Raw genomic sequence first — 26,095 nt, forward strand, 5'->3', positions numbered from 1 at the left:
TATAGCAAGTATATATGATACCAGTCAATTACATTCGTCGCTTAACTCGCGTGAGCGCCCTTTCAACAACGGTCCTCCCTAGTTGAGGTATACTCTGGCCACCGTATATTTCCTGGTCATTCTCGTCTTGCTCACCCTCTACACTAGCGGGTACAACTCTGACCTCGTACTGTCGCGGCGGATCCCTCAGACCCGGCCAGATATCCAAGGGCAGAAAGTCACCCTGAGCCACGGTAAACTGCTCCCTTGCACGTTCATCCTCGAGGCGTATCCTGTCTAGCTCCTTTTGCGCTTCCTCAGCCTTCCGTTTGGCCTTTTCGTGCCGCCTCCGTCGTGACGACACCTCAACGAGGAGCTCGGCGTAGGCAAGGTCGAAGCGTTCGAAGAAGTCGCGCTGGCTCTCCCACTCGTCGATGCCGCTGAGCAGGCTAGGCCGTGTGTCTTCCAGCCATGAGGCATAGAAGGAACGTGAGGTCACAATGTGCTCTTTGACTTGGCCAGTGATTTGCGACATCATCTCGAGTATCTTGGACAGGGCTGACGACTCGCTGCGGACGTGGCGGATGTGGTTCTCGATCTGGCCCAGAAGGAAGGTCATCTCAGAGCCCCGTTCCTGGATCTCGGTCACGACGTCTTCCACCTCTTGCGCGTCCTTTTGCAAGACGTTGAGCATGTCGCGGCGCTCGTCTTCGCTCATGGGCTCGGGAGGCGCGGCACCGTTATCCTCGGAGTGGACTGGCGCATCTCCTGTTGCTTGGGTGGCAGCAGCGGAACCTCCTTCTGTGTGGCGCAAGGCTGTTATGCATAGGTCATAGTGCTGAACAAGCGACTGGAATGCCTGCGCAGCCTCTTTTGCGTGGCCCTCAAGATTATGGTATAGGCTGGGTATGGGACTCGGAGTGGACGTGGACACGGGTGTCATGGGCACGTTCTCGATGGAGGAGTAGAGGTTATCCAGACACGTATCGAAGACATGGGAGCTCTCGTCGAGCGTGGCGTGGGCATCGTTGTAGCGGTCTATGCAGGCGCGCAGTGTGGACTGCAGGTTGGAGACGGTGGCGCTGTCGATGAAGTCGTAGAGATGCTTCTGGGGAGTGCCCGGAGGCTGCAGGGCGCCTTCAATGGGCGTGTCGCGCAGGACGGCGAGGGTAGAGTTGACACCGGCAAAGGAGGCGTCGACGTCGTGGAGCAGCTGCTTGAACTCGGCCTGGACTTCCGACTCGACCACGTCTACGCCGCGGCGGACGGCTTCCAGGGCATCCACCTGCTGCTCGACGAGGTTGCGGATGGACGTGTTCTTGGCGGAAACGACAGCGTTCTCTTCGAGCAGGTCACGTGCGGTGTTGACGATGTCGGTGGCGCGCCATAGGACCGTCTGGGTGTTGAGGGAGCGTTTGGCGGCGACAAAGTGCTTGACGAGATGCTCGAGCGTGAGCGACTGGGCGTGGTCCGGGTCCAGCGACGTCCTAGATGCAGCGCTGCTGGTGGGCGAGGCGGGCGAGGGTGGAGAGGCCATCGTGTCGGCGGCCACGGCAGCGGGTGTTGGGCATAGTGGCAGCGGTGCCGGTCGAGTGGTAGTTCGCGATGCGAGGCTCGTGATGGTGAATGATGGCATGCGCGACTAGAGATGGCCCGAGCGGCTGCATGGGGTGCAAGCGTGCCAGGGTCCACAGGGCTGCGGAGACATTGGCATTGCGTGCTGAAGATGCTATCCAAGCCTGCCATTGCGCCATTCCACCTCTTGGTGCGCCCAAACTCTGTCGCTCGCTAGCATTATTTATGCGCAACGTGCCATCGAGTCGCCGTTACATCCGCACTGCCTGCCGCCTGTTGGACCAGCGACCTGGGCTTCGCACGCGATATCGCCCCGGAATCTCGACAGCCCTCGCACCTTGCCGCAGCCCATGAATTGACCATGGCGTCGCAAACCACCCACGCCACCACCGCTCCTCCCCGACCGAGACGTCTTTCATGGCGCCCCCGAGACTCGTCGCCTGACGACTTCACCGCCGCCACCTCGACAGACCCGCACGCTGCCCTGATGCATGGCCACGACCACGAAGGCATGTCGGAGCGGACACGACACCAGCACGCAACCACAGACGAGGCCGAAGAGGCCCAGGCAAACAAGTCGAAGAAAATGGAGAAGATGATCACGCCATACCTTGCCCAGCACATTCCCCAACAATATAACCCCCTCGGCGCCAACAGCCCAGGGCAAGACGAGCGTCCACGCACTGCCAACACCAAGTTCTGCTATCGACACCGTCCCGACCTACTCTGTCGACGGCAAGCAGACGAGCCTTCCATGGAACAACTGCAAGAACAACTCGGCAGAGAGTCCCAGGCCGACCAGCAGAGCATTGCCAACGTCTGGTCGCTCTTCTCGGCGGCTCCCTCCCGCCATCGCAACCTCATGCTGCAGGGCATTCTCGCCCAGTGCTGCTTTCCTCAACTCTCCTTCATATCCTCCTCCGTCCGAAACCTCATTAAGATCGACTTTCTCGGCGCACTGCCCACCGAATTGGGCTTCAAGATCCTCTGCTATCTCGACACCACCTCGCTCTGCAAGGCCTCGCAGGTCAATCGGCGGTGGAGACAACTGGCTGACGACGATGTCGTCTGGCACAAGATGTGTGAGCAGCACATTGACAGAAAATGCACAAAATGTGGCTGGGGACTCCCGCTGCTCGACCAACGTCGCTTGCGCCATGAGAAGCGACGGATACAATTGCGCGCATCGGGGCGGGGCCTCAACGAATGGTCACCAAACATCACCCCACAGCCCGAGACCTCACCAGATACACTCGCTCATCGATTATCCCAAGGCCCCGACCCCGCTGCCAGCACCAAGCGCTCTGTGCCAGACGACGATTCTTCCCCAGAAGCTTCGAATAAACGACCATGCACCAGCCTCCAAGCAGGTCAAGACCAAGTCACATCATACTTCGATCATCCTAAGAAGCGACCATGGAAGGATGTATACAAGGATCGCTACAAGGTTGGGAGCAATTGGAAGTATGGGCGCTATTCGACACGCATATTCAAGGGCCACACCAACGGCGTCATGTGCCTGCAATTCGACGATCAAGTCCTCATTACCGGCTCCTACGATGCCACGATCAAAGTCTGGGACATCAAAACGGGCCAAGAAATCCGCACCCTCACAGGCCACACACAAGGCATCCGGTGCCTGCAGTTCGAAGACAGCAAGTTGATCACTGGAAGCTTGGATAACACGATCAAGATCTGGAACTGGCGGACAGGCCAGCTTGTAAAATCCATGAACGGGCACAGCGATGGTGTAATCGGCCTACACATGGCAGACAAACTCCTCGCATCCGGATCTTCAGACAACACCATCATGGTGCACGACTTCAGCCACATGAAGCGCACCACCCTAATAGGCCACACAGACTGGGTCAACGCCGTCAAGATTGACCTCCCCTCGCGCACCCTCTTCTCCGCCTCCGACGACATGACCGTCAAGCTATGGGATCTCGACACCCACCGCTGCATCAAGACGTACGAAGGCCACGTCGGCCAAGTCCAACAAGTGCTGCCCCTCCCGCAAGCCTTTGAAATCGACGAAGACGACTTTGTCGCAAACGCAAACAACGATACATCCGATACCGCTTCCCTAGCCTCGGATACCGCCCCGCCTCTCGCCCATACCTCGTCTTCTTCTTCTCACCACCACAGTCACCCCGAAGAACCAAGTTTCTTCCCCGACGACCCCTCCCGTCCGTCTCCGCCCTCATACATGCTCACCGGCTCTCTCGACGGCACCATTCGTCTTTGGCACGTCCCCTCCGGTCGCTGCGTCCACCGCTTCTTCGGCCATGTCGAAGGTATCTGGTCGCTTGCCGCCGATTCACTTAGACTGGTCAGTGGAGCAGAGGATAAGACGATCAAGATCTGGGATCCCCGGACGGGGAAACACGAGAGGACGCTTACGGGTCATACGGGTCCTATTACCTGTGTGGGGCTGAGTGACGAGAGGGTCGTCAGCGGGAGTGAAGACGGTACCGTTCGTGTGCATTGTTTTACCCCCGAGGGCGCGTAAGTGTTGGCGTGGTGGATTGCATGAATGATTGATGATTGAATGAACAAACACTGTCGGTGTGTTCTCGTTACGCCATTATAGCGCTTTTATTCTTCTTCTTCTGGCGAGGGACAGGTTTGGAGTCCCCGCCATCTACGATAGGATCTCATGGGCATTGGCGTTATATAGATACCCTCCTTCCCTCTTTAGCGACAATGTAAATATCTGTATTAAATGTGCTTGTTACCTCGAAACCCATCGATCTGTTTTCGTTCCCTTGAGACCCTTCCTTCTATAGTGTCCATACATTATACCCCCTCATAACCAAAATATAATAACACAAACCGAAAAAGCTTTTCCTACCATTAATAAAACATACTCAAACGCCCAAACCCCTCTGAAGCCAACACACCGGCCCCTCCTTCACATTCTTCGTATACGACCCATCCAGCAATAACCCCCTCTCCTTATCCATCCAATCCACAATCTTCTCCGCAGACTTGAAGTCCAAATCCCCTAATTTCGATTCTATCCCCGTAACACCAGCCTTATCGTACGCAACCTTGATGAACATCGAACAGTCCCTCAGCGTCATGGCCAGCCTAAGATTGTGATCAAATGCCTCCGCACTACTCTTAGGTCGACAAAGCACACCCCGCGGATCAAGCGAACTCTGCAGATTGAGGAGGTGTTGCAGGAGCGCGAGGCCGTCGCCGATGGTAAGGTAATCCACAAGAGCTTTTACAAGCGCGGAGATGACGACGGGGGATGGTCGGGTTTCTTTACCAGTATTGCTGTCGAATTGCTGGGAAACTGTTGCTTGGGACCATGGTAGTAGGGACGAGGAGTTTCCATGCAGTAACTGCAGGGGACAGATATAGTTATCCCGTTTCTTGGGTACGGAAACGTGCATGGCGCAGGTGCGGCAGCGGATTGCTCCAGCGGGTGCGTTGGGGGATTGCGCGAGCCATTTCGGTTTTACTTCGAGGGTGATGGATGTACCGGGTGTGGGCGACATGTCTGGGAGGAGGATGCCCCAGCACTTTCGTCGCGACTGTGGGGTTGCGAAGGTGTGCTTTTCGACGCGCGTGTAGAGGTGGCTCATGACGTCTGGTAGGAGCAATACGCCTTCGTGGTCCATGAGGTGCTTTGTGAGATCGCGAGCGGGCTGTTGGGGGTTGTTCCGTGGACCTGGGAGGAAGAGTGGCCGGATTGCATGCTCGAAGCCGTCCAGGATTTCTAGGGACGAAAGATGTTTCTGGCCGCCTCTGGGTACGCGGAGGACTCTTCCCATCAGGCTTCGATGGGGTACTGATGTTGCTACGCCAGTTTTTTTGTCTTTGGAAAGTACATCGACGAACTGGAAACGTGTCGCGACAGTGCTGGTCTCGGGTCTGATCTTGAATATGACATTTGCAGCTCCTTTGTTCAGATAACCAAAAGTCACATGCGACCCAGCTGGTGTCGCATTCGTCGCCTGTACACAGCAGCGCGTCTGGCCATTTCCCTGCTCTTCCGAAAGGTGGTGCATTTCATCCTGGGTGAGTCGTATGGAAACCATGTTGGTCGGGCTCGTTGGCGTTTAAAACTGTCGTTGCTGGTCGGAGCATCCTACCCAGCCGCGCGCACACCCAGCCTGGCGACTATCGTGGGTGCATATGAGTGGTAGCGAATCTTGATTTGAGTGGAAAACAGGATGGTCTTGTCACGCGCGTCCAATCGTGTGTCTGGGTCTCACGAGTAGGTGTTTTTGGTCGCCAACGTGTTCTGCGGTGGCCCTCTGGCACCCAAAGCTCGTGCGGTTGTGCGAAGCCCGAAAGATGACGTAAATGTACCGCACCACGGGGCGCGCAGGAAAACCCTACTGTTATGTTGCAGATGGGTCGAGGCACGGTGCGAAGACGGACGCGACATGGTTGCCTATGAATCTCGTCCAGGCTGACTTTTGTGGCGCTCAAGAGGCATGTTGGTTCCGTGGTTGGGGTGGATAATCGCCCTGTCTCACGTAATCTCGCGTCGGCCAATCATGAGCATAACGTGCATTTCTCGCGACTTGTGACGCTCTCTAGTTTGTGCCCAAACTACCATCTTTTCTCACACGCCTGTCACGAGCTGTTCTCACCGCACTTTGAATACCGGGATCTGTCCACTCATCGCAATCCGTGCTACGCGCCACAATGCCGGCTCCCTCGCCCCTTCCAACCTACCTCTACAAGATCCTCCCTGCTGCCCCGCCATCCCCTCTCCCCGCGCGTCTCCCGCTCTCAGACCTCGACCGCAATGACGGATACATCCACCTATCAACGTCGGAGCAAGTACCTGGCACTGCCGACAAGTTCTTCAGCGACGTCTCGGAGCTGTGGCTGCTGAAGATCAAGTACGACGTGCTAGTCGCGGGCACCGATGGCGACGGGCAGGTTCATGCGGATAAGAAGGGTGAGCTCAAGTGGGAAGAGGTCGGAAGAGGTTGCTTTGCGCATTTCTACGGCGCAGATCTGGGTAACGGAAATGTCGAGAGTGCGTACAAGGTTGAGAAGAAGGGCAGCTGGGCTGACAGTTTGAGCCTGGAGTGGTGAGCGAGGCTAGCATATATCGCGAAGGGCAAGACCTAAGATTACGCACCGCTCGAGAGCACGAAATAAACTCGTGAAATATTGATGAGTGCTCGGGAATACACTTTCTGGACCGCTCGCCATCTTAAGGGTTCCTTGGAACCAAAGTTGTCGAAACTCGTCATTCGACATCGACATCTCTGGAATTCACACACTTCATACAAGGGAAGAACCAAACACTCTAGAATCCACCTAGATGAAAACATGCAAATTAGATGATCTCCTGTCAACGCAGGCTCCAGGGTGTTCAGTAGTTTCCTAGGTTGTATGCTCAGCATGTTCAACCCTCTTCTTTTGTAAGTAGGGCGCACTTATCCACGCCAAAGAGCACGAATAGAAGAGCACCATACTATCCAGCATTGGGCATTCGCCGACACCTTTGATCCGTACGAGGGAAGGCAAGAGAAGAATCGCATCTATGATTCCAGCGAGGAGGTTGCACTACATTCTGAAGTGATGGGACAGACAACATCAATCCTCCGCTTCCTCGTCCGGGGCCGTAAGGACATCAAACTCAAAGCCATTGTGGAAGTGGTTAGTAGATTACCATCACTGTCTCTCGATTACCACAATGTAGATGGGCATTCAACCTGCAATCAGATAGAACTAGCAAACTTCACATGTCGCATGAAAACGAATGCGAAAATATGTGGATTCCAGTTAGCGAGGCACTCAAGATCGTCCTGAAGTGGGGAAGTACCAAACTGGATGCCGATGCATTGGCGAGGATAATGTACAGAGAAGACGATATTCTTATCGCCCGCGAGAACCAAGTCCAGGCAGTCTACAATCTATTGGATATAGTGGGAAGATGTGTACCAAACGGTATTTTCTCGAAACCGAGCAAACTCTGGAACAGCTTGAACTCAGATGCTACTACCGAAAAGAATTCACATACCGCGTTGGTGGACGCACATGGGGCAGCAGATGTTTGAGAAGCTAAGGAGCGATCTCGAAGGACAGCTCTGATCAAATGTAGCGATATCAGATAACGTTGACCCTTCAGCCAATAGGGAAGATAGCTAGGTAATGATACCAATCTACATTTACAAGCAGACGTGCCTAGGTAGTCACGCAAGGAATATCGTTGCAACCAAAGTCTACTAGCCGTTCGTAGACGACACTTTCAACTTCAATAAGACAAAGTCAAAACATGTACAAATCATTTATTCCTCTCTATTTCCCAACACTCCCCCACTCCTCCTCACTATACACCCTCTTAACCTCATACAACCCAACCTCCTCCTTGACCAAACTCCCCATAACCTTCTTCGCCCACTCCGTCTGCCCACTCGCCTCCAATTCCTTCCAAGGCAGTACCTCCCCACTAAACTCATGCAACGCCAAATACCTCGGCGCCGTATCCATCGCATCTCCAAACTGGAAGTCCTCCAGCGTAGATGCAGCGGCTAGTTTAAACCGGCGCGAGCGCACAAAGCCCGGTGCGCGGGAAAGAACCGGAAGGTGTTCTTCGCGGTACCACGCATCGAAGTCTGCATCTGAAGAAGCGTCTTTGGGTGGTTGGAGAGCGGCCGAGATGACGAATTTAGTCCGGGATGAAGTGGCTCCTTTGACGGCCTGGATCTCTTCGTAGAAACGGATGGCGAAGGCGGAGTTTTTGTAGATTGTGTTGATAAGTTCTTGGCTGGGAGGGTTCTTGCCGGCTATGTTTTTGAAGTCTTCGCTTTCTCTGTAGGCGAGGTCGGGGAATTCGTAGGTTACCTATTGGGGTTTGGGGGTTAGATAGGGGTCATTGTGGTTATGAAGTTGGGGACGTACTAGCCATGGGAATTCGTTGCTGTAGACCGATGGTGGTTGGGGTTGGATGGCTTGGTAGCGTACACCGGAAGGTACGCCGCCAAGGCTGATGACTTCTTGGATGTGTTCCTTTCATTTCTTGTCAGCTTCTTCGTGGTTCTATGGCAAACTGCTCGTGAAGAAGGATCGAAGTACATACATTCTCGTACCAATCGCAGAACTTCTCAGTAGAAAGTTTATCAGGATTCACAACGCGTGAAGCAACCCACAGTACACCGGGAGCCATGATTCTAGCAACGATGCTTTCGAATCAAATAGTTGTTTGGCCGTGTGATCGGTGAAGAAGCAGTGGATAGATGCCGGTAGGAGAATAATAATGTTCCGGCAGTATAGTGACAAGGAACGACATCGGAGGTACTACTACACTGAGCTGAACCCCGTCATGTGATGGTTTGAGAAATAGGACCGACCATGAAGCTAGCCATAGACTAAGGAACACGTTATCCGACTAGACCTCCCATAGTGTTAGTGACGGTGGAGATACCCACTTCCAGCGTCGGTAATGGCGGTTAATCCGCATCTCGGGTATGGTGTCGGGATGCGAGCAAGTGAAGCGAACTAAAAGGCTCCGCCATAATACCAAAACATAACTCTTCAGGATTGAGGTAGAGAGATGACAAATAGGAAAGAGAACGTAATCAAACTCGCTAAATCGCATCTTCAGATTATGTCTTCAACAATCGCACTACTACCTGGTATGCCTCCAACACATTTTGAGCCTAGTTGCCTTTGGAAACCCCAACGAGATCAATCACCGTGCGAGTCTATTATGATACAAATGTATTATCCCCTCTTGACCTCAGAGAAGGAGAGTAATAATCAACGTGATCAACCATCGCCACCGCCCGCGGCTCGGTCGAGGCACTTCCTGAGCTGTCCCTGACCACAATGTCGCATGCCTCCGCTGACAAGTAGGATGACATAGAGAACCGCAAAGCAGTCGTCAGCAGAAAAGATGGTGCATGTGTGGCTGTGATTATGCGTTTGCCACTGGTTTCGTGCTCGTATGTTCGAGGGTAGAGGCTCGACGTTAAGGTTTTGTTGCGGGCTACTGTCGAGTCTAGCTCTTCTCGTATGAGCGCTGGACATCAAGCGACTGCTTTCCACCGTTTGCAGTTTGCCAGAAATCAAGACTGGCAATGACATCGGTGCCGAGTTCATCTTCATAGGAGTACAGGATCTGGATTTTGTTAGCTTTTGTACGAATATGATCTTATGTGATTGACTTACTTCTCGTGTCGAAGTGTGTAACCATCTAATGTTCTTGGCTGTAATGATGTGCACCAGACCGCCGCTCTCCATATGGCGTATTTCGATGAAGCTAGGTTCAAAGGCAAGGATGTAGGGGTTAAAGATGGCGAAAGCTTGTGGTGTGCCCTCCCAAGTGATCTTCCAGTCGGGCCTCGCCCGCCAGCCGTTACGGTTGACGAAGAAGGAGTAATCTGTGTAGCATAGCAGGAACTCGCTTGCCATACGCTCAATATGAATTGGCTTGATGTTCTCTTTCCGTACGACGAAGTCAAGCGAGGTATCTGCCTGGTCGAGCAGCGATTGCGTTTCAAGCGTCTCCAGACTGACAACTTCGAAACCGCGTGCACAGCCAACACATAGCTTGGATCGCAGGAAATGTATCGATGTCGATTCGGTGGGAATGTAGAACTCCTTGTAGGGCTTGAGCTGGTCTGCTCCGCTCGTGGAGAGCATCATCTTCGCGAAACCTGACTTCTTGTTCTTGTTGCCCATCTGCTCCTTTGGCTCGTACACCTTGATAGTCGTCGAGAGCGCGGATGTCTTGACTGCAGCCACCAGTTGTTGCCCTAAGCAGATTCCGGCCTTGAAGAAGTTGGCGTGGCAAATCTTGCGTGGTCGCTTGACCATGGACTGGGTCTCGTCGGATTCCAGAGCCTCTGTCGAGTATGAATACAACGTCTTGTCGGCCAACACAAGCACGATTGCGTGTTGTTCGAGAACTTCGATCTGGGTTACACCCTTGCAATCCAAAACACGACGAGGTCGCATGGAGGCATCCTTTGGCTTCCGCTCCACGACATAAACACCAGCATCCGTACCAAGAGCCAGTTTGCGACCACCGTCTGTCAAAAGTTAGTATCGAGATTATTAGTAGAATGATGAGATACATACCCAGCGGAACAGCGCAGGTGACTCTGATGGTCGGAGAGAAAAAGCCTTCGTTGACGATCGTCTTAGTGAAGATATTACTTCGCTCCCTCAGACTTCGCTGCTGTGTGTCGATGTGCTCCATCCATTTCTGCTGAGATATGGGGGTGCTGGCAAATAGTGTCAACTCGTAACCGCCCTTTCCAAGATGCTTGAAGGTGATAGGGTATCCTTGCTGCTTGGGGTCATTGTTTTTTGGAGTAGCAGCGGCAATGGCCTTGCCAGCGATCAAGTTGGCTGATGGTCTCTTGGATATGCCCAACTTGGGATTGACCTCCTCCATCTGGGTGATGACCAACAGCTCCAGAGGTATAGGCTTCTTGTAGACTTTCTGCTCCTCGCGCTTGTTGACAGTCTTCGCCCGGACCAACAAAACTGCATGATCGAACAAGTAACAGGTAATGTCACCAGTGGTCTCAGTGGGAGTCTTCTTCAGAGTACCCTTGAACACCAATTGCCGGTTCTCGTCGGTCAGCTTCAGATCCACAAACTCTCCAGGCCTAAACTTGAGGTCCTTGTTGAGCTGCATTAGATTGAAATGGTTTTCTGCCTTTCCAGATTCCACGTTGACCTTTGACAGAGTCTCCTTGATAATCTTGATGACCTTGGGAATGTCTTCCTTGTCGGGGTTGTCATCGGCTGTGTACTTTGCGATATTCTCCAAGAGCAGCGGGTACCTGGCCAGTCTTGTTGTTGGTTTGGTAAGATAACCATTGAGCTCGAGCTTCCGCGATTCCTTCATTCTCTCTACCTCATCGACAAACTTGGCGAATCCGGTATTTGTGCGTTTCTCATGCTCAAACTCGTACTTACCGAAGAGCTGGTTCGCACCGTACTTTATGAAGGGCGCAAAATGTGGCACGTACTCGAGGAAGATGTCTCCAACATTTCGAACCACGGGTTCCTTTTGCTGGCGCCTCGTAAGCTGTTCGGCCATGCGCGAGTTGACCATGTAGACTTCCTGGCAGTTCGAAAAGACGGTGCGGACAAACTTCTCCCGGCGGTGCTCAGGGATTGGTGAAGTCGCAGGGTTGCGGAGAGGCTTCATCCAGAAGTCTCGGAGATACTCCAGATCCTTCACGAAATCGCGCTCAGTATACATGAGCTCAGAGATGACTTCTTGTCGCTTCTGCTCCTTTTCAGACACACTCTCAGAAACTTCCTTGGGCACAGTGTTGATCCAGAGTTTCTGCTCTTCATTGTCCTTGTCCTCATGCAAACTCGCCCTGGACTCCTCACGCTTGAGACCTGGCTGAATGCGCATGTTCAGACGAGCCTGCTGCTCGAGGCGGCGGGGGCAAGCAATGGAGTAGCACAGCCGGTCGCGGGTGCACGTGGGAGAGTAGCATTCGGTGAGAAGCGTGAATACGCCGTTGATCTCGGACTTATCCTCTACCATGGTCTCGCGGAATTGGTAGATCTCGTTGGTCGAATCTCGCAACCGGTGAGCGTAAGTCACATCGTGGAAGAACTTTTGGGCGTCCAAAGAGCGGCCGAGAAGCAGTGCTAGATTACGATCCGTCGTCTTGATGATGAACGAAATAAGGTCAACCGCGTCTGCGCCGGTAAAGGCACTCTTGTACACCAGACCATCCTTCTCTTTCTCTGTTAGTCCAACTCGATCCTGGAAGGTTTCGGCAACTCGTGATAGCAAGGCGGGGTACACGAGCGGCGCGCGTCGCTGGGCGGCAGGAACCTGTTGCCCTTGTGATAGCGAGGTCATGGACTGGTTAGAGGTCCTGTTGTTGCTGGCGTTGCTACCCATAGTCTGGGTGGAATCAGGACGCGATGTCATCGAAGACATGGTGTTGGTTCGTTCGGACGGAGGCACAACGGTCGATGCCATGGACATGGTGCGGGACTGGGTTGGCACGCTGCCTTGGCTGATGCTCCTGGGATTTGGCGGGAGTCCAGTGTTCATATGCTGGGGCTGGCCGGGCGCTCCAGGTGCCATTTCTGATCCGCCAGACTCTCGTCTTCGGTTTGGTATGATCCTGCCGCTCATTGTCTGAGTGTGCTCGGGGTCTCTGGTGTAAGAGGTCATAGACATTGTCCGTTCGTCGGGTCGTTCTGGAACAACACGCCCCTGGGCGGTAGTCCGTGCCATGTGATTCATATATGGTTGTTGGCGGAAGGTGTTTGCTTGCGAGGGGTGAGAAGGTCCTCCAGGGGTGAATTGCGGGCGCGGGTTCAGAGCTAGTGATTGCGAGCGATACGGGTCAGCGTTCATTGCAGGGCCCGGTGGGCCGGGAAAGCGGTTTGGTATGGGCTTGGTGAAGGGGGGCTGCCCTGGAGGGGAGGTTCGCGGGTCAAAGCGCTGGGGCTGTCCGTATGGCTGACGCTCCGGGCGAAGCGGCTGGGGGAGATACTGCGGCTGCGGCTGGCGTTGAGGCTGCGGAGGGCCCTGGTGGTATCGTGGGTCTTGGCCGTAGCCGTTTGGCATGGGGCGATTGTAGGCATTTTGGGGGTCCATGGGCCGCTGCTCTCCGGGATTGCTGCCCGGGCGCGCGTCGTATTGGGGATGAGGGCGACGATCATAGCCATTGACCGGCTGGCGCATGGGCGGGGCGCGCTGCATCATATCGGCAGTCTGGCTGGACATGGTGGCAGCTCTGTCGGGCATGCGCATGTGAGACTGCGAGGTCATGGTCTGCGAGCGGCCGGCCATTTGGGGGCTGGCGCCGAAGATGTTGGTGAAGGCGGTTTCCCGTGCGCCGGAGGGCTGGCCATGGTTGGGGCCGCGCGCATACTCTGGACGTTGGTGGTTCCCGTAGTCGGCCATGTCTCTGCGCAGTCTTGCCTGGTCGGGGTGCAGTGCCGCGGGGTGTGGCCGAGGGGAGGAGGGCGACTGGGGCAAGAAGGGTTGAAGCCGCCCAGCGAGGACCCAGGGCCGTCCTGAATGAAGATACGTGAAGATGCGAGGTGGTGTAGGTGCGAAATGGGCGGGTATGGTGTAGGCGTATCCACGATCGTGTGTATTAGAAGCGCTGGGGCGTGCTGCCCCCCGAAGCAGCCTAGTGCCATTCTCCTACGAACGCCCAGCGCAACGACTATCAATCATTCAACGCCTCACCCATCACGCGTCGACTCCCTCGCTACTACACCACCCGCCCGACCTGCGCACCACCCGAGCAGGCATCATGTCGTCAAATGAGCTCGCGCCGAGCTTCGCGCCGTTCTTTGGCATGGTGAGTGCCACGCCGTGTTGATGACTTCATAGCTAACCTACGACGCAGAGCGGAATCGCGTTTGCTGTGAGTAGCACCTCTCCCACGTAGTTGTCGAACTAATATACCAACCGCGGCCAGATGATCTTTGGATGTACGAGACCCGACCCAACCGCTTGGACGTGCAGGAGCTAACGGCAGCAGGTGCTGGAGCTGCCTATGGCACAGCCAAAGCAGGTATCGGCATCGCTGGTATCGGAACATACAGGCCAGATCTGATTATGAAGGTGAGGAGCTGTCTATGGTGTCTGGAAGCTCCGGCTAACAAGGGCAGTCGCTCATCCCCATCGTCATGTCCGGTATCTTGGCCGTCTACGCCCTCGTCATATCCGTCCTCATCGCTAGCGACATCAAGCCGCCGCCGGACAACACATACTCGCTGTATGCTGGATTCATGCACATGGCTGCCGGTCTGTCAGTCGGGTTATCCGGCCTGGCTGCGGGTTACGCGATTGGAATCGTTGGAGACGCCGTAGGTAGCATTGGTCCTACAATAGCGGCACACACTGACATATGTAGGGTGTGCGCTCTTTCATGCGCCAGTCGAGGATCTTCGTCGGCATGGTCCTCATCCTCATTTTCGCCGAAGTCCTGGGTCTTTACGGGTACGTCCACCGGAGCGATGCGACCAGCCAACAACTAACATATTCAGACTCATTGTCGCCCTCATTCTCAACACCCGAGCAAGTGGCTGAGCTGCAAATCACGCAAGACTTGTCTCTTCTAAGCGTCTACACTCAACTCCCACGTTGTAGACGCACTTGGCGGTGGGCATTTGTACGACTACATGGTGTAGATATAGTTGACGACCATGCAATACTTGGAGTTACAGTTTTCGGAGTTTGGGCATATCTAGTACAGTCGAATAGCATGTTATATCCTCGTATGGCAATTCGTATCGAAATGAGATGAACAGGCAGAATGGCAGAACGTCGGCCGATAGCGTGCAATTACGTCTGGTGCGGCCGAGTACGGGAAGTCTGTTTAAGCAGTAGCTAACAGGAACCTAAAAAGGCACTATGTTTGCTCACATCGGAAAGTTAAAAACACATCAGGTTCGTACTCGACAAGTGGAGCGGCGTGCCGTCTCATCAGGCTTAAGTCGGCTTTGTTGCAAGCCCAGTCCCCACGCCCTGCGTCATTGAGTGAGTGATCAAAAGCCCCCGCCATGCATGCACCTGGTCGCGCCCGCTTTATAGTCCAACGTGCCCCTTGGCCGCGGTCGTCGAGTGCTACACGCCCGGCCGACCCGCCTAACCACAGGCTGCCCTTCACGATACGTTTGCTTACTACGCACCTACAAACCCGACGATTGACCCCGCCGCTGCCTGTGCCTGCTGCCATGAGTTGCTTCCGTTACTGATTCCGGACAAGACAGCACCTGAGCAACCCACCCGACCCCTCGATCGCGCCTACTACTCGCACCCCTACCCCGTTGTCGCAGGCGCATAACCGGCCACCATGGCGACTACCTTCAAGAACATGCTGCACCCCATGCAACACCACCGGGACAAGAAGGAGGCCTCTTCACCGTCGCATTCTGGTCCGCTACACGACCGCACCGATTCGGCCATGGACCGGCCGCGCGAGGAAGAGAAGCAGCACCTGGCGCAATGGGAGGCGCAAAAGCACACGCTCAGCCACGACGAGATTGACATTGACCCGGAGAAGAAGCCCGTCGGCCACTCGTCCAAGGTCCTGCGCGAGGAAGACTTTGAGCTGATCAAGACCCTCGGCACCGGTGCGCATACTTGTCCACGCCGCTAGACGAGGACAGGACGCTGACTCTACGTCAGGTACATTTGCGCGCGTGTGGCTGGTGCGATTGAAGGACGCAAAGGCGGGCGACGAGAACAAAGTCTTCGCATTGAAGATTCTGCGCAAAGTCGATGGTACGTCTGCGCCCTCGACATGCGCCCTCTGCATCTACTGACGCCCGTCGCCCAGTCATTCGGCTCAAGCAAGTCGAGCACGTCCGGAATGAGCGCAATGTTCTGGCTAAAGTGGCTGGCCACCCGTTCATAACCACCATGGTTGCCAGCTTCCAATCCCTGGATTCCCTCTACATGGTGGTACGTAGCGGCGCCTATCGCCAGCGCTCGTCAATGACTGACATGGTGAACAGCTCGACTACTGCCCCGGCGGCGAAGTCTTCAGCTACCTGCGGAGAGCACGGCGCTTCAACGAGCCCACCTCACAGTTCTATGCTGCCGAGATTGTCCTTATCCTAGAGTTCCTCCACGAGAGGGAAGGCGTCGCATATCGCGACCTAAAACCCGAAAACATACTCATAGACGCCGAAGGCCACCTCAAGCTGGTGGACTTTGGGTTTGCTAAGAAGGTAGAGAATAGAGAGACCTACACACTCTGTGGTACACCCGAGTATCTGGCACCCGAGGTCATCCGGAACACAGGCCACGGCACAGCAGTCGATTGGTGGGCATTTGGTATCCTGGTGTACGAGTTCCTCGTGGGACAACCACCGTTCTGGGACCAGAACCCAATGAAGATTTACGAGCAGTACGCAAGCATCCATGATACTTGAGAGAAGAGAGCTAACATCCCGTAGAATCGTAGAGGGACGCGTGCGCTTCCCTTCTGCCATGTCCCCCACTGCACGCGACCTCATCTCCGGCCTCTGCACCGTCGACACATCCAAGCGACTGGGTAACGTCGCAGGCGGCGCTCAACGTGTGAAACAACATGAGTGGTTTAAGAACATTGACTGGCAGAAGCTGTACAACCGCGAAGTCCAGGGACCCATTGTACCACATCTAAGGGGGCCCGCTGACACACGCAACTTTGATGAATACGAACCGGAGTCGGAGAAGAGAGACCCATATACCAAGGAACTGAGCGACAAGTGGGAAGAGAGCTTCAAGGACTTTTAGGTCTAAGTCTTTGGGCTTCACAAGGGGAAGCCCGAGAACGGGTCGTCGCCTTGGATATGATGTGTCGAGCCTGAGAATCGAGAATCGAACAGAGGGCTAGAGGGATGGCATTGGATATGCAACCCGGGTCCATCACGAAGCATTGTAAATGGAAGGCGAAGGGGGCTTTGTGCTTGGTGGGGTATTTTGTTGTTATGACGAGTTTCCCCGTTGCCCGCACGCTATACGTGCTGAAAGCGATACCGGTACGCTTTGGTATGAAGCGCATACCAGCTCTATGAAATGTGAACGTATCTTATGTATGAGGTACAAGCATTGCTAACGTTCACTACTAAATCACCCTTGTTGGTTTTCGTGCTCCTGTCTTCACTTCTTCTCTGCCGTCATTCAAGGAGGCAAGTGTATGGCACCTCATACACGGAAAAAAAAGAGCAGGTCTGCAGCCTACATCAACATGAAATCATGCAAAGTGGGTTCACCGCCACTAACGTAGGCTCCAGAGTGCTCGATTTTCTTCTTGAATGAAGTGATGGAAGTGTGAACGCACGCATCTACGTGTTCAAAAAATGGCAAAAAAGATGGCAAAAACATACAACAGCGGGGATTCCCCGGTGGTCACCCACCCGAGTACTAATCTGCCGGTATCATGCTTAAGTACCGCTGAGCGAACGGGAAGCGCTGATTTCATGATCCTGTGGTCGTATGTGGAAGGATGGGACAAAAGTGTGATATATCATGCCGTGGTGAATGAGTTGGCGACAATAAGCTGACGTAGCTACGGAACATAACTGTGACATCAATCTCTACTATAAACTTTGATGGTGTTTGACCGCCGCAACAAGTCGAGTAGGTCCGTCAAGTCTGAATATAATGGTCGCATCTCGTGATAAGCGTTGCAGTTGGCGACTACTTATGTATGGTAGCGACGTATTAGGAAGTGCGGTTGCACATGTCAGCCAATGGGCTGTGGTGGTGCCCTCACCAGCCACACCACATCTGGCATAGACCGTACCGTATATCAGGTTATCGCAACGAGGTGCATATATGTGGCGAAGGCTGCATCGCGAGATCCGGAGGAATCGACGATGGGTGTGCGGGTGCAGAGGGGCTACGCCTTGGAGTACAGGCGGCCCAGAGGAGATAGGAGGTGAGGTGGAGATGAGCTGGCGATGAACGCGCTGGGGTAGCCTGTGAAGCAGAGTTCAGGCGCTCAGCTGTGATGCACGACGCTGCTGCCATTGGGTTCAAACACGTCTTGGACACTTCAGGGCCTTGATGGCATGATAACTACGTAGGCAGACTGGGCAGACAGTCCGGTGGCAGGCCTGGAAGTTGGGCGGCATAAGTGAGAGGGGGCATGGAGAATGCGCTCCTCTTTCCAAGGCCCAAGCGCGCTTTGAGATTAACATGGTAATACTTGCTTGCAAGAAGCACAACACGACGCATTTCCTTTTCGTGTCTTGTAGTAATCGATCCATGCCCCTTTCCTTCTTGTTCTAATCGTAGTTGTCTATTCTTTCTGGTGTGCCCGCCGCATCACGACCCTCTTGGATTACCGGCGAGTGATGGATAGCCAGGCCAAGCGCACCCCATAGCTTCGTTAGCAGCCAGGCCGCCATTTATTTACCCAACGCCCGCACCACGACGGCCTCGCAGCGCATCTCCAAACTGCATGCTGGGCGCCTCCGGCTGGTTGCTGGCATGAGCAGTATCAAGACGCGGCTGCAGAATGCGCGGTCCAAGTTGTTGAGACGCAGCAGCGCGACGTCGAGCAGTGCACGCTCACTCACTTCCTCGCATGGCAGCGAGAGGCATGCGCGCCTGCCGCCGACCAGCTCCCTCCGCAAGAGCATCTCGCTGCAGCAGCTGCCCGAGGTGTCTGGCGCGGAGACTCCCGACGACAAGACAGCTGATCCGCGCATGGTCAGGTCGGATGTGCTTGGAGTGGCCGCCGACAGTCAGGCCGACGGCAACGGCAGCACTGGCAGCCTGAACACCTCGCGAGATCGACACTCGACCTGCACGAGCATCGCGAGCACCGCAAGCCACCACCAGCGCCAGCCCTCTGCCGACGTGCCTGTCGTCCTGCCAGAGGTGACTCTCGAGGCGCCCACGCCTCTCCACCCCGTAGTGCAGCAGCCTGCCGAGCTCAACCGCGCCGAGCCATCGTCGCTTTCTTCCGCCCCGAGCGACCACACCACCACCGAGCCTGTCCCCGCCAGCAGCAACGACACCTCGCACAACCCATCGCCCGCGCTCGTCCGCCGCCAGTCCGTCGTCAACAAGACCGATGCCCAGATAATCAAGAAGCTGCTCGTCCCCGACATCCCCCAGGCTGCCATCCAGACCGGCCCGCCCACCGTCGCCGACTACTTTGGCGGAGCACCCGCCAACTTCAGCGCTGGCATGCTGCACCGCAAGATCTGGGTCAAGCGGCCCAGCGCCTCGGCCACGCTGGTGCAGATCCGCGAGGACGACCTGGTCGACGACGTCCGCGAGATGATTCTCAAAAAGTACGCCAATTCGCTGGGAAGGAGCTTCGACTCGCCCGACGTCACGCTGCGCATCATCCCGCGCGACAACCAGCGGGGAGGAGACCGCACACTGGGCCCCGAGGAGGACATGTGTCGCACCCTGGATGCGTACTTCCCCGGCGGCCAGAACGTGACCGAGGCCCTCATCATCGACGTGCCCCAACGGAGGACCCCCAAGCCCTCACCACGCGTGCCCTTCTACTACCACCACGAAGATGGCGTCCACCCACAGACCGAGTACTTTCCGCCCATGCCCGTCGTCGCTCCTTCTCCCGCTGCCTCGGGCCAGCCGCATGAGGCCCGCATGCCCCTGCCTCATGCGCCCCACTCGATAGCTGTGCTCAACACCGGACAGTTGCCTGCACTGCCCTCACCCGGCGGTACCAGACGAGGGCCGCTGCATGCCCATCGACCGAAATACCCTAGAACACACACAGCCTCGCCAACCACCCTCGGCGGCGGCATCCCCTCCTCTGCCACGTCTGTCCGCCCTCCAAACCGGCCGCGCCATGACTCCTCCGCCTCCGAAGCAAAGAACTCTGCCGCCTCGAACAACGCGATACCCACCCCGCCCGCTTCAGCCGACCCCATCTCTCACTCACAAACCCTCCATGAGTCGACTCCGCCCACCCCGCGCATATCATCGCCCCAACCGAACAATAAGAAAAAGCGGAGACCAAAGCCGCCGGTGGAAGCACCGAGTTTGCCAGCCGGTCTTTTGGATGGCTCAGTGCCGCCCATCAATGTGTTGATTGTAGAAGACAACATCATTAACTTGCGAGTTTTGGGTGCTTTCATGCAGCGTCTGAAGGTCAGGTGGCAGCGTGCAATGAACGGAAAAGAGGCAGTCACCAAGTGGAAGGCCGGCGGGTTCCATCTGGTACTCATGGATATTCAGCTGCCAGTCATGAACGGTCTGGAGGCAACCAAGGAGATTCGACGGTTGGAGCGTGTCAACAGTATCGGCGTCTTCAGCAGTGGCAGTAGTGAGGCCCCTAACAATAGACTTGGATCAGAGGGCAACGGCAAAGACGAGCTGAGTGAGGATGACCGCCTCGGTGACAAGGGCATGTTCAAGAGCCCCGTCATTATCGTCGCGCTTACAGCCAGTTCGCTGCAGAGCGACAGACACGAGGCTCTGGCGGCTGGCTGCAACGACTTTTTGACCAAGGTAAGGACTCATGTCCTGTATCAATAGATTCATACTAACACATGTCATAGCCCGTCAACTTTGTCTGGCTTGAACGCAAAGTCAAGGAGTGGGGCTGCATGCAAGCGCTCATCGACTTTGACGGTTGGCGCAAGTGGAAAGACTTTGCCGACAAGTCCGAGAACAACGACAGCACATCCAAACTCACCGTAGGCTACTCGAGCATGGCCCCGAACAAGAAATCGAGCAGCACTCTGAGCCCTACTTCTGCGTCCTCCGAGACAAATGGCATAAAGAAAGACGGAGACTCAGAGAGAAAGAGTAAACGCAAGAGTCTCGGTGTCATACCGCAACCCATACTGCAAGAGGAAGCTGAGACACCGCCAGCTGAAGTTGACAGTGGCGACAACTGAGCTCCGTCGTTCCTCGATCCCCGAAACCACTCACCTATCAATCACCAAAATTCACTTGGCTGCAAATTGTTTCAACATCACATCCTCAGGCCCTTCCAACGCTTTTCAAGGACCATGTTTCTTTTTTTGTCCGATTGCCTAGTACCCTCGCCTTGTTGTCTCCAGCGTTTAGTCCCATTACCCAGTTTCTGCCCGTCTGCCGGTCACTTGGGCAACTTCTTCGTGCAATCTGCTTCTGGGTCTAGAAGGGAGATTGGACTCTCACTTTACATGTACACGATTTAGACGCTCAATTGGAAGAGCGTTCATTTGATATCGCATTGGGAGGTGCTAGGAGGCCTCTGTAACATCACAGAGTACCTGTTGATTTTAATTTTAATCCTGCGGAATCGTTTGCGGGGTTCTCTAAACTGTCGCTGCCGTGCTATTACTACTGGTCTTGATCCGAGTGAAACGCTTGATTTGACGAACTACGTCATCCTTCGAGCGCATGATGACCCCTGACATGTCGTGATTCAGGAAGTCTCGCCCACGCGTTGGGTTGTTGCCGTGGAAACGCCTCGCTTAAACTTTCCGTCGTGGAGACCCCTCCAAACCCTGGCACCTCCATCGAGCCTCAACGAATCGACAACCGACTACACCATTCGCTCAGGCCCTCGAAGATGCCCGCAAAAGTTGTATACGGAAAGAAGAGGAATGGAGGGCGGACTGCGTTCACAACGTTCTTGTCACCAGAGAAAGGAGTTGCGCACAGAGAGAACGAGGAGGAAATTGCGGTTAGCGGCCCGACACGTGACCTCCGGCGACAAACAGAACCAGAAAGAGACGATGTGTCAGTATTGGAGCAAGGATTGAGCAAACTACGGATAGAGAAAACATCACCTGTGGAAGATGAGGGTACGTTAAGGAAACGATCGCGGTCACGCAAAACGAAGCCTGGGCGCAACGAGGATACCACAAAGGAGAATGTCGTCCCATTCGAAGATGCACTGGACGAGAGCATGCAGGCTCTATCTATCAAGGGCCCCAAGGAGGATGGAGTCAATATGCTCAAAGAGCCACGTCGACCGCGAAAGGTGCTGAGCGATCGCAACATCAACGCCTTACACAATGCCTCACACAACGTTGACGAACTGGCTCGATCGATCCCGAAACCGAAGAAAGAGAAGAAACGCGTGGTTCCTACTATCGTCGCCCAGGATATAGTAGCTACACCTGCAAAGCCTCCAGTGCCCACGGATTCAGCTCGTTCAAAACTAGCCTCGACGCAACAGGCAGCATGCCTTCCTACGCCCGAGCCGACACCTGAACCTGAAGACATATACACCGCCTATGCTTCGCCACTACTGGCGCTCAGCGATAGAAAGAAGCTTATAGGGTTCCAGGAGTGGTCAGACGAGCTGGAGCCGCACTTCCAAGTTACCAAGATTGCAGAGGCCTCGTTCTCAGAGGTATATCGGTTATCTGCGATATCACCTGCGAATGGTCTCAAGGAGGAGTCGGTGCTCAAACTCGTAGCGCTCAAGACACCACCAGCTGTTCCCCTACCAAGCCAGCTACACACTCGTGCGGTTCGAGATCGCGAAGCGCAGTTAGAAAAAGAGATGGAGCAGCGTGAACAGGACGACGCGTACAAGTCACAGGTTGATGATGTTGCTTCTGAGGTTAAGCTCCTTCAAAATCTCATCCACATACCTGGATTCACCGTCTTCCGCGACCTCACGATTGTGCAGGGGAGACCTTCAGCGTCTTTCAACGATGCGTGGAAGGAATGGAACAAGGCGCGGCCACGCGGAAAGAAGAGTGAATTCCCCGATCCCAGCAAGAAGACCAGTTACGACGAGTACCAGCTCTGGGCTGTAGTAGAGATGCAAGACGCTGGTACGGACGTCGAGAAGATCATGGAAACAGGTGGCATGTCGTCAATATGGGAAGCTTGGGACGTCTTCTGGGGGGTAGCAATCAGCGTAGGCAAGGCAGAAGAGGCGTGCCAATTCGAGCACCGCGACTTGCATCTGGGCAACATCTGCGTTCGGTCTTCACGTTCAGGTGGAGACGTGCTGCAGCCCTCGATCAAAGACCCTTTGCGACGCAAACTCCGCTTTACCGGCCTCGATACGACTGTCATCGATTACACCTTGTCACGTGCAGATATCCTCGCCTCATTATCCCGATCCCGCAGGACGTCTGTTATGTCTCATGTTTCCAGTTCCACAGCCGCATCTGCGAGTGAGGAGATGGTCGACGTTGCTTATCTGGATCTCAACAAAGACCCCGCGCTCTTCGAAGGCGATGCAAGTGAAGAGTACCAATATGAGATCTACCGCTATATGCGTGGCGCAGCACTCTTCGACAATCCGTTGCAATACGAGCCGTTGGATATACCGCAAGAGGAACATGTGGAAGAGGAAGAGCCAGAGCAAGCCCCAGTCACACCCCGCCGCTCACCTAGGAAGAACACCCACATTCGCTTCGACTCGGGCGATGACGAACCACAAATGCCTCGGCGATCGCCCAGGAAACACAGTGAGGAAACGGTACCAGACGTTGCACCGATACCAACGACAGAGGAGTCCGAAGAAGACGTCTGGCGCGATTTCCACCCCAAGACAAACCTCGTATGGATGCATTTCCTCCTGCATAAATTGCTCAACCACCTCGCTGCTCTCTCTTCCGCACCACACCACGTTTCTTCTCGTCCTGTCCTTTCTAAACATGGCGAGGTGGATAAGAAGAAAGTGGAGAAGAAGGCTATGAGAATGTATAAGGTGTTGCAGAATGTCAGCGAACTACTGTGTCCTGTCGCGCTGGGCAGAGAGGAGAGTCTGGGTAGCGTAAAGGAGTTGGTGGTTCTTGCTTTGGAGGAGCGGTGGGTTAGGGTTGAGGATGTGGCAGGCTGAAGATATTGACTTCTGGCATTATTGGGAGTTTGGGTGCTTTACTGAAAGCGGGTTTGCATTGGGCGGAGTTTGAAGGCGTAGTATTGATATGAATCACGAATTCGATCGGTAACATCCATCGTATATGTTGCATTGAAGACTAGCGGAAGCCATAAGCCCCGCGAATCCGACCAAGAATAATGATTGGTGAGGAAGAAAGCGACCGTTGAGTACGCATGTGGAAGCAACGGTCATGAAAGCCAAGTCGGCTAGCGCAATCTACCAGTAAGCAACTACATGTCATCTGTCACGCAACCACTCATCATAGAGACCACCTACACACTGTAAGCATACGCCCGTCATGCGCGTGCGCGTGCAAAAAAGTCTCGCCCCAAGAACCAAACAGCATCGAGTATTCGCCTCCAAAACACTAGAGACGGAAGCCTCGCCAGCCGAAACGAAAAACAGATGATAGACGAAGAAACCACCGGGAAGACGGCAGCCCGACAACCAAAGCCGAACGACGCCACACCCCCAAAGCCACTAGCCCCCCCATCATCCACAGGCCTTCCTTCCATGTGATAGAGAATGAAGGCAGCAGCGAAAGCCTCGCACCCCGCCACCGCAAACGGAAGGCAGAGCCCCCATCCTTATCGCACCACGTGCGGTCGAAAACGGTGAAACGGCGTCCGCGGGTACAAGACGTCGCAACACGACCCATCCGCCGGGTCGCGACACGCCCTCGCTTAGATGCATCGGACGAGGCCAAGGCGTGAGCGTCAATGACTTTGGGTGGAGCCGCGGCCTTGAGCCAATGGCGCGCGGTCAAGCACGGCAAGACTTGCGTCGCTTAGAGCCTTCTCCGTTCTAGCGAGGCAAAAGAGATTAGAGGCGCCGTCTGGCAGCACAAACACGGTGTATACGGTCGGTGGGTATACTACGTGCATGATAAAGGGCTAGGCTGTTGCGAGTGCGAGGGCGCTGGCTGCTGGGATTAATTAGTCCACCTACCCACGTTGTTCGCCCGCGTTTCCGTTCGTGTTGGATCTTTGCTCTTCTTTTGTAGAGTGACGTTCTGGTAATCCCACATCTTCGTTCGTCGTCTATCGTTGTCTGCATTCTCCGTCCCTGCACATTCGCCCCCCATGCGTTCCCACGCACGAACCGGCCTCATCGCCGCCTTGGCCCTAGCAACGCAACTCCTCGTCGTCGTATCCGCACAAGAAGACCGGCCCAAAGGAAACTTCCGTCAATGTCTCGAAGTCAGCCCCGAATGCCCCGTCTTCGCAACGCTCTACGGGTATCGCCCTAATCTAGGCGCCAACGCCTTCCTCTGCGCCCTCTTCGGTATCCTCTGCATCGGCACGCTCGTCGTGGGTGTTCTGAGCCGCACATGGACCTACACTGCCGCACTGGCCGTCGGAACCTTCCTCGAAGCAGCGGGATATGCGGGCCGTGTCATCATGAATGACAACCCATGGAGCGAGTCTGGATTCAAATTGCAGATTTGCTGCTTGGTTCTGGGCCCGAGTTTCGTTGCTGCTGCGATTTACCTCACGCTCAAGCACTTTGTCTTGTACTGTGGACCTCAGCATTCGCTGCTCAAGCCGCGTCTTTACCCTTGGATCTTCATTGGCTGCGATTTCGGTTCTATCGTTCTCCAAGCTTGCGGTGGTGGTATGGCGGCCGCGGGTGGCACAACGAACAAGGCGCTCATCGACGCGGGTAACAACCTGATTGTCGCCGGTATCGCGTTCCAGGTCGTCACCATGGCGGTGTGTGGCGCTCTTGTCGTCGTCTACGTGTTCCGGTACCGCAAGGCGAGAAACCAGCAGGCTATGGGCGAGAAGAGCTCGTATGAAATGGATAAGGAGACGGGAACTGTGCGCCTGGCTAAGATTAAGCTGTTTGGCTGGATGATCGTCCTCGCGTACACGACTGTGCTTATCAGGTGTATCTACCGCTTGCCCGAGATGGCTGGTGGATGGGGAAACTCGCTCATGAGGAATGAGAAGGAGTTCTTGCTCCTCGATGGAATGTAAGTTTCACTGGTCCAAATCCTTACCGCAAAGACTTTATACTAATATTATTCAGGATGTTGGCTATCGCTTGCACGGTGCTGACGTGCTTCCACCCTGCGTACTTCTTCCCTCCTTTCGCTGCTTTCCGCAACCGCAAGTAGCCTTTTCCTTCTTCGTCGACAGCCTTAGATGTATAGATGTTTGCGTCTGTTGCAGCGGTCACTCCGTATCATATTAGCGTCACGACCTTGATAGCCTTTACAGCATAGCGATATTTATTATAGACAAGATTCCTAATTTCACATGAGATGAACAACTTCACTACCC

At 54.8% G+C, this 26,095-nt stretch overlaps 11 protein-coding genes across 11 annotated transcripts; 7 read left to right on the forward strand and 4 right to left on the reverse strand.

Moving 5' to 3' along the window:
- Positions 1–28: 28 nt before the first annotated feature.
- Positions 29–1,516, reverse strand: J4E90_003591 (uncharacterized protein; the record flags this gene model as incomplete). The annotated part of the gene is made up of 1 exon (XM_051433159.1): positions 29–1,516. One exon carries the CDS (start codon positions 1,514–1,516, stop codon positions 29–31), a length of 1,488 nt encoding a protein of 495 aa, XP_051293057.1.
- Positions 1,517–1,915: 399 nt separating this feature from the next.
- On the forward strand, positions 1,916–4,066 carry J4E90_003592 (uncharacterized protein; the record flags this gene model as incomplete). The annotated part of the gene is made up of 1 exon (XM_051433160.1): positions 1,916–4,066. One exon carries the CDS (start codon positions 1,916–1,918, stop codon positions 4,064–4,066), a length of 2,151 nt encoding a protein of 716 aa, XP_051293058.1.
- Positions 4,067–4,424: 358 nt separating this feature from the next.
- J4E90_003593 (uncharacterized protein) lies at positions 4,425–5,606 on the reverse strand (the record flags this gene model as incomplete). The annotated part of the gene is made up of 1 exon (XM_051433161.1): positions 4,425–5,606. The coding sequence occupies one exon, from the start codon at positions 5,604–5,606 to the stop codon at positions 4,425–4,427; it is 1,182 nt and encodes a 393-aa protein (XP_051293059.1).
- Positions 5,607–6,222: 616 nt separating this feature from the next.
- J4E90_003594 (uncharacterized protein) lies at positions 6,223–6,621 on the forward strand (the record flags this gene model as incomplete). Its single annotated transcript, XM_051433162.1, has 1 exon — positions 6,223–6,621. One exon carries the CDS (start codon positions 6,223–6,225, stop codon positions 6,619–6,621), a length of 399 nt encoding a protein of 132 aa, XP_051293060.1.
- A 1,212-nt stretch (positions 6,622–7,833) lies between these two features.
- On the reverse strand, positions 7,834–8,701 carry J4E90_003595 (uncharacterized protein; the record flags this gene model as incomplete). The annotated part of the gene is made up of 3 exons (XM_051433163.1): positions 7,834–8,379; positions 8,437–8,544; positions 8,615–8,701. The coding sequence occupies 3 exons, from the start codon at positions 8,699–8,701 to the stop codon at positions 7,834–7,836; spliced, it is 741 nt and encodes a 246-aa protein (XP_051293061.1).
- An 834-nt stretch (positions 8,702–9,535) lies between these two features.
- Positions 9,536–13,435, reverse strand: J4E90_003596 (uncharacterized protein; the record flags this gene model as incomplete). The annotated part of the gene is made up of 3 exons (XM_051433164.1): positions 9,536–9,655; positions 9,706–10,568; positions 10,618–13,435. The coding sequence occupies 3 exons, from the start codon at positions 13,433–13,435 to the stop codon at positions 9,536–9,538; spliced, it is 3,801 nt and encodes a 1,266-aa protein (XP_051293062.1).
- A 537-nt stretch (positions 13,436–13,972) lies between these two features.
- VMA11 (v-type proton ATPase 16 kDa proteolipid subunit 2) lies at positions 13,973–14,575 on the forward strand (the record flags this gene model as incomplete). The annotated part of the gene is made up of 4 exons (XM_051433165.1): positions 13,973–14,107; positions 14,155–14,352; positions 14,400–14,485; positions 14,533–14,575. 4 exons carry the CDS (start codon positions 13,973–13,975, stop codon positions 14,573–14,575), a joined length of 462 nt encoding a protein of 153 aa, XP_051293063.1.
- Positions 14,576–15,341: 766 nt separating this feature from the next.
- On the forward strand, positions 15,342–16,771 carry J4E90_003598 (uncharacterized protein; the record flags this gene model as incomplete). Its single annotated transcript, XM_051433166.1, has 5 exons — positions 15,342–15,621; positions 15,677–15,772; positions 15,828–15,952; positions 16,006–16,400; positions 16,450–16,771. The coding sequence occupies 5 exons, from the start codon at positions 15,342–15,344 to the stop codon at positions 16,769–16,771; spliced, it is 1,218 nt and encodes a 405-aa protein (XP_051293064.1).
- Positions 16,772–18,472: 1,701 nt separating this feature from the next.
- Positions 18,473–20,868, forward strand: J4E90_003599 (uncharacterized protein; the record flags this gene model as incomplete). The annotated part of the gene is made up of 2 exons (XM_051433167.1): positions 18,473–20,476; positions 20,527–20,868. 2 exons carry the CDS (start codon positions 18,473–18,475, stop codon positions 20,866–20,868), a joined length of 2,346 nt encoding a protein of 781 aa, XP_051293065.1.
- A 662-nt stretch (positions 20,869–21,530) lies between these two features.
- Positions 21,531–23,768, forward strand: J4E90_003600 (uncharacterized protein; the record flags this gene model as incomplete). Its single annotated transcript, XM_051433168.1, has 1 exon — positions 21,531–23,768. One exon carries the CDS (start codon positions 21,531–21,533, stop codon positions 23,766–23,768), a length of 2,238 nt encoding a protein of 745 aa, XP_051293066.1.
- Positions 23,769–24,892: 1,124 nt separating this feature from the next.
- Positions 24,893–25,929, forward strand: J4E90_003601 (uncharacterized protein; the record flags this gene model as incomplete). The annotated part of the gene is made up of 2 exons (XM_051433169.1): positions 24,893–25,785; positions 25,842–25,929. The coding sequence occupies 2 exons, from the start codon at positions 24,893–24,895 to the stop codon at positions 25,927–25,929; spliced, it is 981 nt and encodes a 326-aa protein (XP_051293067.1).
- Positions 25,930–26,095: the final 166 nt, after the last annotated feature.

The sequence above is a fragment of the Alternaria incomplexa genome (genome assembly GCF_024043165.1).
Source record: "Alternaria incomplexa strain BMP 0042 chromosome Unknown scaffold_4, whole genome shotgun sequence".
Classification (NCBI taxonomy): domain Eukaryota; kingdom Fungi; phylum Ascomycota; class Dothideomycetes; order Pleosporales; family Pleosporaceae; genus Alternaria; species Alternaria incomplexa.